Here is an 11,311-nt window from a genome sequence, read left to right on the forward strand (position 1 = left end):
ACAGTACCCCGTACCAACCACCTCTGGAAGGGAAATCCTGGAAAAAAGAGAAACAGCAAAATGGAAAAGAATTAATGGAAAGACCAACACTCAGGGTCCTTAAATAACTGAGGAGAAGGTGCTGCATTTGTAATTATATCTGCAAATGGTTAGACCTTCAAGTCTTCTCGGACAAGGACTTAAAACCGTAGGCCCTGTCTCCCAACCCTTCCTAACCTACAGTAAATGAGGGACATAGAAGAACCTGTTGATTTATTCGTGTAAGAGTAGGGGATTGTCTCCCGGTTCAACAGCCTATCCCAATTTGGAGGCATAACACTAACGTACTAATAAATCACTCATGATTGTAAGCTGCACGGCTGCTAATAGCGCCTTAATATGCAGCCCATAAAGGTTTCCACTGCAATGTAAAGCGCATTGAGACAATGTGATAATGCGCTATATAAGAACCCCATTATCATTATCATTATAAGAAATTAAAAGGACTTGAAATGTAAGTGAAAAGGGAGGGGAGGAAGGGAGAGAGGATGGACGAAGGTTTAAAAAGGAGGAAGGAAGGAGAATTAAGGAAGGAAGGAAGGAAGGGAGGGAGGGAGGGAGGGAGAAAGGAAGGAAGGAAGAGAGGAAGGAAGGAAGGGAGGGAGGAAGGAAGGGAGGAAGACGAAAAAATAATCGTATAACTTTACAAAAGAATCTTTTTCATAATCTCATTCCAGTGTCAATAAATATATGTATCAGCTGCTCGTTATCTCTGGGTTGCTAAGATTTTCAATATCAATATCAGTCATAGAGGTGTCTCAATGATCGATTAAAAGACACTACACAGCTCAGCTAATATTATTAAGCTGGATAAATATGGAAAAGTAATGAGTGTTTATTCAGTTGTAATCGGAGAGGAGAAAAAACATACAAACTTTTTAGAATCGACCGACAACACAAAGGAACCTAGGCTTTGTGCAAACGAGAAGTCAACGCGCAAATAAAAACCATAGCATTTCCGCGTCAAAACAAACTGCCGTGTTACTTTTAATTTAAAAATCCTTTGATAAGAATATTTACTTCACAATTAACGTTCACTTTTTACTTTTTTAACAATTACTTTTTTAATCAAGTATTTTTTTGCCGTGAGAACAGCTTTTTGGTTCTAAGTAAACTTCTAATCGATCCTGTTTTAGACTCCGTCCAGGTGTTGAAGTCCTGCTGAATATACTAAATAGATTCATTAGAACCATTTCCTTGAATTGAGCAGTCTGCCTTCTTCTTCTTCTTTTTTTTTTTTTGTTTGTTTTTTGTGTTGTTTTGTTTTTTGTTTTTTGTTTTTGTTTTTGTTTTGTTCTTGCGGAAATTTAAAGATACTTTGGACTGAAAATGAAAAAAATAACGAAGGAGCTAATTTCTAATTCTCTTGCCTTATCACCTTTGTATAGCAAAGGCTGACTGAGGTTTAAAGTGTGACTTCACTCGTATGGATAAACGAGACATTATTTTTTAATTTTGAGTTCGACATGAAGGGATTTGTTGTACCATGTATACGTAATTTTAATTTTGATAAGTTCTAATTGTTTAAGGTGAAGGTTAAATCATCGAATCATTTTTTCCGCTTGATTTTAACGTTTTTGTCAGAAATTGTTCCCGAAAATACGTCACAACTTAAAAAGCTGTATCAACTATCGTACTAGGTCGATGAATTGGACGAGATTTCGTTAAGGATTTAATCAACGTTCTCCAACTGCCCGTGGGCTCATATTTAATATTGAACTCGGACCAATGAAAGACGTATGTACTTTGTTGTCATGGGAACGGATATCTTACTAATATAAGACTTTCAGTTTGAAGTGAGTCATTACGACTGAGAACTCCTTAATTCGACAGGGCAGGTTGTTCATCTTGGACATGATGAACCAGATATTGACCTTCTTGATTCTTGCCCTCTTCACGTTTTCAAACGCAGGCAAGTATTATTATTTTATTAATATATAATTGTTACAAAATATAATTTGGCAGCGAGTCCTTTAACTATTCCTCAACGTATTAATTTTGCTAATTATTATTTTAATTTATAAAAATATATTAGATAAAATTTGTGCGAAATAACGCGGAAGAAACTTGAAATTGAAACTGCATAATATTTTACATGTTTATCCATTGCTGACATCCCCTGTAATTCAGTTTTGTACTCTCATTCCTTGAATAATAATAATATAATAATGATAAATATAGTAATAAAAAATAAGGTATCCCTATCCGTTCTTAGCTTATTTATTGCCTTTAAATTCAGAAATTTCTACTAAATTTGGTTATTGGTACTTATTTCCAATTAAAGACATTATTTACCAGAATATATATGCGGAAATAACATAAAAATATATTAGATAAAATTTGTGCGAAATAACGAAGAAAATTGAAATTGAAACTGCATGATATTTTACATGTTTATCCATTGCTGACATCCCCTGTAATCCAGTTTTGTACTCTCAACCCTTGAATAATGATAATAATATAATAATGATAAATATAATAATAACAAATAAGGTATTCCTATCAGTTCTTAGCTTATTTATTGCCTTTAAATTCAGAAATTTCTACTAAATTTGGTTATTGGTACTTATTTCCAATTAAAGACATTATTTACCAGAATATATATGCGGAAATAACTGCGAGTTCTACTTAGTTTCGGCTGAACTCTCTCTCTCTCATAACTGCTGCTGGTAGAAAAAATAAAATACGAGTCAACCATATCGTTAGATACACAGGTAGGCTAAAAATGTACGACGATTTCATCGAATAACTTATTAAAATTCAATAAAATAAATGGTCAATCGCTTCGTCTAAACAAACAAAACATGAATTTTTCCTCTCAGTAGAGTTTTGAAACGTTAAAACCCTTTTCTATGACTGCTTTCGTTTAAGACTAAAATGAAAGCCAAAGCTGACGAAAGGCAAAGATCAGTAGCAGCGCTGTCTTTCTTTACGTTTAGCATGACAAAAAATATATATATGAAAACGTAAATGCCATATTTTTCCTAAGCTTTTAAGATGTTTGCTTACTCATTAAATATAGTTAAGATTTTTCAATAGCGTGTGGATTTAACTAGATTTTATGTGTTTATTGTTTTTCGATTTCAAGCGGCACTTGTACATGATTTATGAGTAATTAACGACCTTGTTTTTTGAAAACAAAGTACTATGAAAGTACTATAACTAACGATGCATCATCTTAGACATCGTCCACATATCTGGATACTCTTGAAAACGGATTTTTTTTGTTCCGTTTTCAAAAAAAGTTCTTGCCACTCGTATTGTTTTCGAATCGTTTTCGCTCATCCTATTCGTTGTCGAAAAGTTGCGTTTTGAAGTGTCTTTTTCGTCGAATATATTTGAATGGAAAGCTAATGCATAAAGAAAAAATCCGTTTAAAACAATATCGGTAAAGTGTACAGACGTGGAGGGGGCGTAAATAGGACAAAACAAATTATAAGAAAACTATTAAAAAACAAATCTCCCTTGATTATTCTACTTACCTATAAAGGAAGAGTTGCCCTAGTGAATACAAATATTACTAATTTCACGTTCAGAATATCAAGGAGTTAGGTAGTATTATAGAAGATCTATCGACTCGGTTGCTTGAAAATAATGAACTGAATTCACTCTTCGAAATCTTTTTTTCTTGTTTCTGATTTTTTTAACACATCTTTTAATAATAATTAATAATTATTAGATGTATTCGCAACATCTTGTGATCAGTATGTGCATTTCAACCAGCACCCTGGGGGGTCTTATATCATGGTTAACCATCCAAGCTACAATGTATCGATCTAATATTAACTGAGAAAATGGTGAATTTGGGAAGGTGAAATCCCCAGAAACAACAAACAGTTTCGTTAAAGCTTCCTTTGATATGAAAATTTTACATTCACTGGTAATAATAGGTTGACAAAAAAGCTGTCGTACTTTTCAGTTGAACAAAATAAAATATATATCGAAAATTGTTTATCTAACACATAGCTAACTTACTCAGTTACATTTATATTCATATTTACTTCATAATGACTTAGTTACATTTATAGTCATATTTCTTGATTATGATGACTCGCATAATGGAAAGAATGAAGCGCATTCGGAACGATCCGAAGGTGCGTTTGAGCTTAGGGAAGCACGCGGGCAATTCTAGATCTAATGTCAATTTTATAAAACTTAGCACATAGATACTTTAACATATAAGAGTTCCGAAAATATAATAAAGATTTTTGATAGTAAAACTCGAGCAAATTGATTCCAAAGAGAACGGCGCGCCTTTTATCATAGCTTTCCACGCGTTGGAAAAAACAACGTCGAAATAGCCTTTTTATGTCATGAAGAAATCCACATTAGTCAACACTCAAAAAGCAAGGACGACATGCGCATGCGCATAATATATATATATAATTTATAGACCCATAATGACTGCTTAGTTTGCGAAATGCATTTTTTTCCCTCGAAGAATTGAAACCCAATTCAAATACATTCCATTTGCGCTTAACTCTTTAGTGGAACGCTTTTGTTTTCGTTTGAAAATTATTGACTTGATGACGTCCAGCTAGGTAACATCGAAACCTTTCATTATCTGCTAAGTTTTAACAGTGTATCTTAAGATTTATTGTCTAATACGATCTTAGATGAGCTTAGCGCAGCGAGACTTTCTATGCTGATTAAATGTGCATGTTGTTAGGGCCAACGTTGAGTGATAATCACCGTACCAACGCTTTATTGCCGATGGCGTCACCATGTTTTCCATTTAACACTTTCGACGTTGCCCCTGACAACATGCATATTTCACAGACAAAACGTCGTGGCGAAACTTTTGTCTTTCCAAGCACAACTGAGAAGTTAGTTATTCTTGGGTTCCATGTGACGTCATAGCCACTATGCTGATTGACTTTGCTGACAAAGATTTCATCATTATCCTCTATGCCCGTGTGTGACGTAGGGCTGGTCTTGTGTATCTTTTTCCTTATCAGCCAACATGGCGACCACGTTTTTAACACCAGAGTTGTATCCATATTCATGTCTTCTCATATGCGCAGCCATTAAACAAATGAAATAACATTCCTCAGAGACTGATAAGTACAAGTGGTCTGGAATGGGAAAAACATCACCCGCCAAAGTAAAGAGGTTTTTTTATTTCCTCAGGCGCGTTGAAAAAGTGTTATGTCAAGTACGGTTGCTTCAGTAAAGACCCTCCATTCCACAATCCCTTGGTCGCTCTTCCTCAGTCACCAAGTCAGGTAGGCACCAGCTTTCAACTCTTTAGTGCAAACGATCCTACCAACATGAAGATCATTGATGACAGTGACGTCACTAAGCTCCAGGCCTCTGGATACGACGGCTCGAAGGACACCATCATGGTGATCCATGGATGGACTGGTGAGTAAATGTGTACGGCTTATCGATTGGGTTTTGAGGACGGTTCTTTGACAGCTAATACTTGAAACGAATTGGGTAACAACGAAAGAACAGTCCTCGTTTCACTATGGTAACACTTAATAGCCATTAGCCAACAAACCTGTGACCCTTGTCCCATGATTGAATCGAGATTTTTTTTTTTTTTTTTTTTTTGTGCTGAAAATGGAGAGCATTTATTTAAAGGGTTTGTTTGTTACGTTAGAGTTCGTTACGTGCAGTCCTTTTGCTTCTTATTCCAACAGAGAAAGTTGACAAATCCGAGTGGCTTCAAAGCATAACACCAGCTCTTCTAGCTCTGAACGACAAGAATATAATCATCGTTGAATGGGAAGAAGGAGCAGCGGAATTTTACACCCAGGCTGCTGGCAACACTCGTCTCGTAGGAGCACAGGTAGGACCAAAAGGACTTCCAAGAACTTTCAAGAGTAGTGCAGCGGTAGTGCGCTTGCCTCTCACCTCTGGGGTCTCGGGTTTGATTGCTGGATTCGGTATCACGTTAGTAGAGTTGTAGAGTCTCTCCCTTGATTTGAGGGTTTTTCTATAGGTTCTCTGGTTTTCCTTCCTCCGCAAAACCTAACAAGCTAAATTCCAATTCTATCTATGAGTCTGGCGTGGCCCGACTTAGATCATGCAAAGCCCTGCATGTCCGATCCTTTACTTTTCCTTGATTATGTAATTTCTCCAAAATCTTTATTGGTCTTAATGTTTCAATCAGAACAAGAATCTTTATTACCATCAGAAAAATCATAATAAGTAGTTACAAGGTTAGAGTACTAAATAGAGGGGAATTCGATTCCCAGAATAGCTAAAAAGCTAATCGAGCTGGGTAGCGTTACTTAATATGGTAATCATGTGAGATATAAAAGATACTAACGATTCATAATGTGCATTGTATTTATGCATGTGTATATATACTCAGATATAAACACATGTATAATCATATATAATATGTATCAAGGTGGCAGAGATGATCAAGTTCATCAACCATCAAACTGGCAATTCCCCGGCATCGTTCTACGTGATTGGCTTTAGTTTGGGCGCCCATGTGGCAGGATATGCTGGAAGAAGGATACAACAACCAGCCAAAATTGGTCGTATCACAGGTTTGATGCATAAACTCAATTCAATGCATCTAACAGAGCAGTTCAATTTTCTTGTGTTGTTGATTGAGTCTGAGGACGCAGCTTATTCAGTCACCCATTACCGTCAGGATGGAGGTCCCTTGCAAGGGCGGATCCGGCCAAAGTTTTAGGGGGGGGGGCTAATTGAGTTTAGGGGGGAGGCTAATTGAGTTTCTTCCGTTAACACAACGGAAAACAATAAAAAAGCATCTAATTCTTCAGTTTTGTTCTTTTTTCTGCTGAAGCCCCCCTTTGCCCCCCCCCCTGGATCCGCCCTTGCCTTGCCATTGTAATTAAGATTTTTATGGACGAAACTAATTTCGATGTTGACTAGTTATTTATATTGTCGACTGCATCAAGATAGTACTGCGTCTCTAAAAAATGACTCCCATTGAACATCCAAGTTAATGGTAATTGTTTCCTTACCTAGGTCTCGATCCAGCCAGTGTGTTCTTCATCGATACAGACCCGGCAGTAAGACTGGATCCTACCGACGCTGCTTTCGTTGACGTCATCCATACTAGTATTGGTAGCCTGGGTACGTCAACTGTCAGTGGACATATCGATTTCTACCCTAATGCCGGCACTCGACAACGCGGATGTGAGATACCAAGGGGTAAGCAAGTAAATATGTTACGGACGTGGTTGCCCTACTAATGGAGCGCTTAACAGTTTGCATATTTTGGGTACTAACGGGTTGCTATTCTCTATTGAGGTTCAAAATACCCTTTTATCGGAGTGCTGACAGCATGATTTCTTTTTGGGTGCTAATGGGTTGCACCGTGTCTCCGCCGTTGGGCTACAAAAATGCGCCATGCTCCTCCCTTGGGTGCCTGATGGGTTGCGCCATGTTCCTCTTTTGGGTGCCTGAAGGGTTGCGCCATGTTCCTCTTTTGGGTGCCTGATGGGTTGCGCCATGCTCCTCTTTTGGGTGCCTGATGGGTTGCGCCATGTTCCTCTTTTGGGTGCCTATGGGTTGCGCCATGTCCCTCTTTTTGGTACCTGATGGGTTGCTCCAAACCCTCCTTTTGGGTACTGACGAGTTACTTTTTGCTTTCCTTATGGGGTAATAACGGGCTGCTCCACAACACCTTTTTTAGTTGCCACTATGGCACGAACGCTCCCCGCGTAGGTACACTATGCTCATTTTTTGGAATATGGTAGTTTAAAAACTAGCAACAACCTATTAATAACTCTATCAATCGTTGCAGTTGGAATCACGACAAGTGTGTGCAGCCATGTAAGAGCTCCCAAATTGCTTATCGAATCAATCACTTCCCAGTGTCCATTTCGCGCATACCCTTGTGCTGGTGGATGGAACGAGTTTACCCGGGGAAACTGTCAGACGTGTCCTAGTTCCGGCTGCCCTGAGATGGGGTTCAAGGCAATCAACAGCAAAGGAAAGGCATCTGGAAAATATTACCTGTTCACAAACGACGAGGAGCCTTTCAGCTGTGGAAGTAAGATATTGTACTTCAACATTATTACATATTTTATGTTCACTATAATCTCATAAAAGTAGAATGGCGATACCTTGGCGGTTCAAACTCTATGTCCTGTTCCTATACATGAAGGAAAAGCGATGCCTTCAAGGAACTAACTTTATAATCTAGAGTGCTTACTACTAGTGTCCAAATTAAGTATACTGTATAAGAAGATAAAGTGTACTTGTGAAATCGTTTGTTTTATATTGAATCAAGAGAATCTTATGTTGTAGTTCTTTGCTAGTTCTTTGATTAATTTTTTAATGTTTTTTTTTAAATGAGCAAACAGCGTTGAGCGCGCGCAGTATGCAGGTGCAGAAAAATAAACAATGGCAAATGTGATTCTAAAAATAGCATCAAATGGTGCCTATGATGGTTACTAGCATGAATACCAGTGATTCCTTCTCTTACTTCATTTTCTATTGACTGAATCTTATGTTGTAGTTCGTCGTATTGTCAAGGTGTCGTTTGAAACTCTTGGTGGGTGGCTGTCTAGTGGAGGAAAAGATCCAGGCATGCGTGTTTATGGTAGTAACGGCAAAAACACTGGAATAATACGACTTGGAAAGTAAGAACACCTACGATAATGATTGAAAAACGCTCTATGATTAAATAAGCGTTAAGCTTTTTTGTTCACTAATTAATAGTCCCTTTCACAGTTCCCTGTCATCTTGAAAGGTAGCCATGCCTTTGCATCGAAGCGAGACGAACGGTGAACTTGCAATGATAGACACATGTGAAGGTGTTAAAAAAGGTCTCGCTTCTATGCAAAGACATGGCTATCTTTCGAGATGGAGCAGGGAACTATTGCATGACACTTTTTCGGGATACGCGTGCGATAAAAACTGTAATGATTATGGTAATTATTTGGCGTTCGTCTCTTTCAGTCGAGATATAAAGAAAGGAAGCACCGAGAGATTCATTGCACCCTTCAAAGAACTGGAGACCTTGACCTCTATCGATGTCTGGCAGTATCAGGATTTGTCAATAGGATGGAGTCTCAAAAAAGTTCTCATTGAATTCACCGATACCAATGAAAAGTGAGTACCAGGAAAAATGTGATATGCTTCACTGATGTGGTTTGTTCTTCCTGGAATAGTCCTTTCACAGTTCCCGACGCCATCTTGAAAGGTTACTTTGCCTTTGCATCGAAGCCAGACGAACGGTGAGCTTGCAATGATAGAGACACGTCCAAGGTCTCTATCATTGCAAGCTCACCGTTTGTCTCGTTTCGATGCAAAGGCATGGCTACCTTTAAAGATGGCGCCGGGAACTATGAAAGGGTGACTATTGCTTTAAAGTGCAACTATCCCCTTCGACAATACTTTCAGTACAGTTTCTGCATAAAGTAAATAGTTGAATGGTAAAATACTTCTTGATTTAAGTGATGCTTTTTTAAGTTATGAAGGTTTATACTTCCAATATGTTAATGATGGTGACGTCAGGTAAGGTATTTAAGTGTTTTCGTTGTAACTAGTAATACTAAATGCTGGCCATTTTGAAAATACGAATTTAAAAAAACTTTCATGTAAACCATGAGTAAAATAATGATGCGTTTTAAATACTGTTTCTATGAACCTGTTCAATTTTGTATACTTAATCAAGCCTTAAGAGACGTCACACTTATTAGCATATTGGAAGTATAAACCTTCATAACTTAGAAACGCATTACCCAAATCAAGAAATATTTTACCATTCAACTATTTACTTCATGTAGAATCAGTACTGAAAGTATTGTCGAAGGGTACATGTGCACTTTAAAAGAAATTGCCAAAAATCTCTAATTGTTAAGCTAGCCTCCCTTGTTTGTCCAGGAAGCGCTTACCTCTATGCTGGTTTTTCAAATGGTAGAAAGCTTTTTCAAGGCTTTATGGTGATTTGAAATTTGGTATTTGATTATAATTATTTGATTTGAATATTTTAGGTATTCGGCTTGTTACAACACACGAGTATATAGAATTGCGGTGAAAAGGACTCTGCGAAAAGGTGACCAGAGCTGCTAGGGCGACACAGGGATCCCAGTAGTGTAATGTAATGTAATGTTAAACTTGGGACGATCAAAATTCAAACGAGACCATATTCTGTTTCTCAGAACATATTACGAAGGTACGCTTTACGATATTTCTAAGAAACTTTTAACGGGAAATAGCTAGATATCTAATAGTTAAATAAAAGATGTTCTAAATTAAAATAAAAATGAATTAAAATTGGACGAAAAATCGTAAGTTGTACCTCAGTGAAGGTCGCTAATCAATGTTTATATTGGTTTTAATGTCCTGCGTATCAAGTGAAAACTCTGAAGATAATGGGAAAACGTTATGGTCTAAAAAAATATATCACTCCATTGTACCACGAGAAAAGAGCTTCTTTCTCTCCCGTCCCGCGTGCTATGCTCTGTTATGCTCCGCTTTGCTCTTCTGTCCTCTAAATGTACCATAAGAGGTACCCGATTCCTGTACAGTACAAACACCCTTAGAAGTACTGGCTCACTCTCTGGTAGTCCTGTTAGATTTGTGACACCCTAAGAGGTACCAAATTGTAGATCCAATAGCCCACTTCTGAGATATGCTTCGCTTGTCACGTACAATGGTTTCAGTATGAGGCTACGTGCTAAATTAAATTAATTCTTATCGCCTGTCACGAACGACTGAGCATTTAGCACGTAGCCTCATACTGAAACCTTTGTGCGTGACAAGCAAAGAATATCTCGGAAGTGGCCTATTGAAGTCCCCCCCCCCCCCCCCCCCGGGAATTATCTGACAGATCGGTCTTTTCTGGTAACAGGAATCAATGTTTAAAGCTTTTTGTATCGCTGATCCAATGGCAGCCATGTCTGAAGACTTCGCGCGAGGAAAATCTCCCCTTGTTAGTGTCTGTAAAGATATGTTTGCTTACAGTAGGGGAATACTCATCTTACTGAAATATCCCTATAAACTAATCCTAATCTTTCTTTTCGCTGTTGTCTCTCAGCATGGTAAAATAACGGCTAACAACGGGCTCCAATCTGGTTTAATTCCCCTGAAAAAACATTATCCTTTGAATAAAACAAACAAAAAAAATGACCCGTCACTATGTGACATTTGAATACGTCCAGGTCTTGATAAAAAAAATTTCCTCATCGTAGGTATGTTTTTTTGCTTAGATTTTCTTTCTTGAAAGAATAATCTATAACATCTGAACTATATTTACTGTATTGCATGACTGAAGGAGAAGATCATATCACGAAAGTACAAACAACGAAAATACAATTTCTAGGGGTCATTA

The 11,311-nt window shown here is 37.6% G+C and overlaps 1 protein-coding gene across 1 annotated transcript; it reads left to right on the top strand.

Moving 5' to 3' along the window:
• Window positions 1-1,834: 1,834 nt before the first annotated feature.
• Window positions 1,835-10,268, top strand: LOC116290947 (inactive pancreatic lipase-related protein 1). The gene is made up of 9 exons (XM_089030786.1): window positions 1,835-1,951; window positions 5,170-5,403; window positions 5,685-5,833; window positions 6,401-6,545; window positions 6,994-7,179; window positions 7,775-8,023; window positions 8,492-8,615; window positions 8,935-9,087; window positions 9,972-10,268. The coding sequence occupies exons 1-9, from the start codon at window positions 1,894-1,896 to the stop codon at window positions 10,048-10,050; spliced, it is 1,377 nt and encodes a 458-aa protein (XP_088886912.1). The 5' UTR covers window positions 1,835-1,893; the 3' UTR covers window positions 10,051-10,268.
• Window positions 10,269-11,311: the final 1,043 nt, after the last annotated feature.

This window comes from Actinia tenebrosa, unplaced genomic scaffold (assembly GCF_029948245.1).
Source record: "Actinia tenebrosa isolate PJP-AT-01 unplaced genomic scaffold, QUT_ActTen_1.0 PGA_scaffold15__27_contigs__length_11533743, whole genome shotgun sequence".
NCBI classification, from domain to species: domain Eukaryota; kingdom Metazoa; phylum Cnidaria; class Anthozoa; order Actiniaria; family Actiniidae; genus Actinia; species Actinia tenebrosa.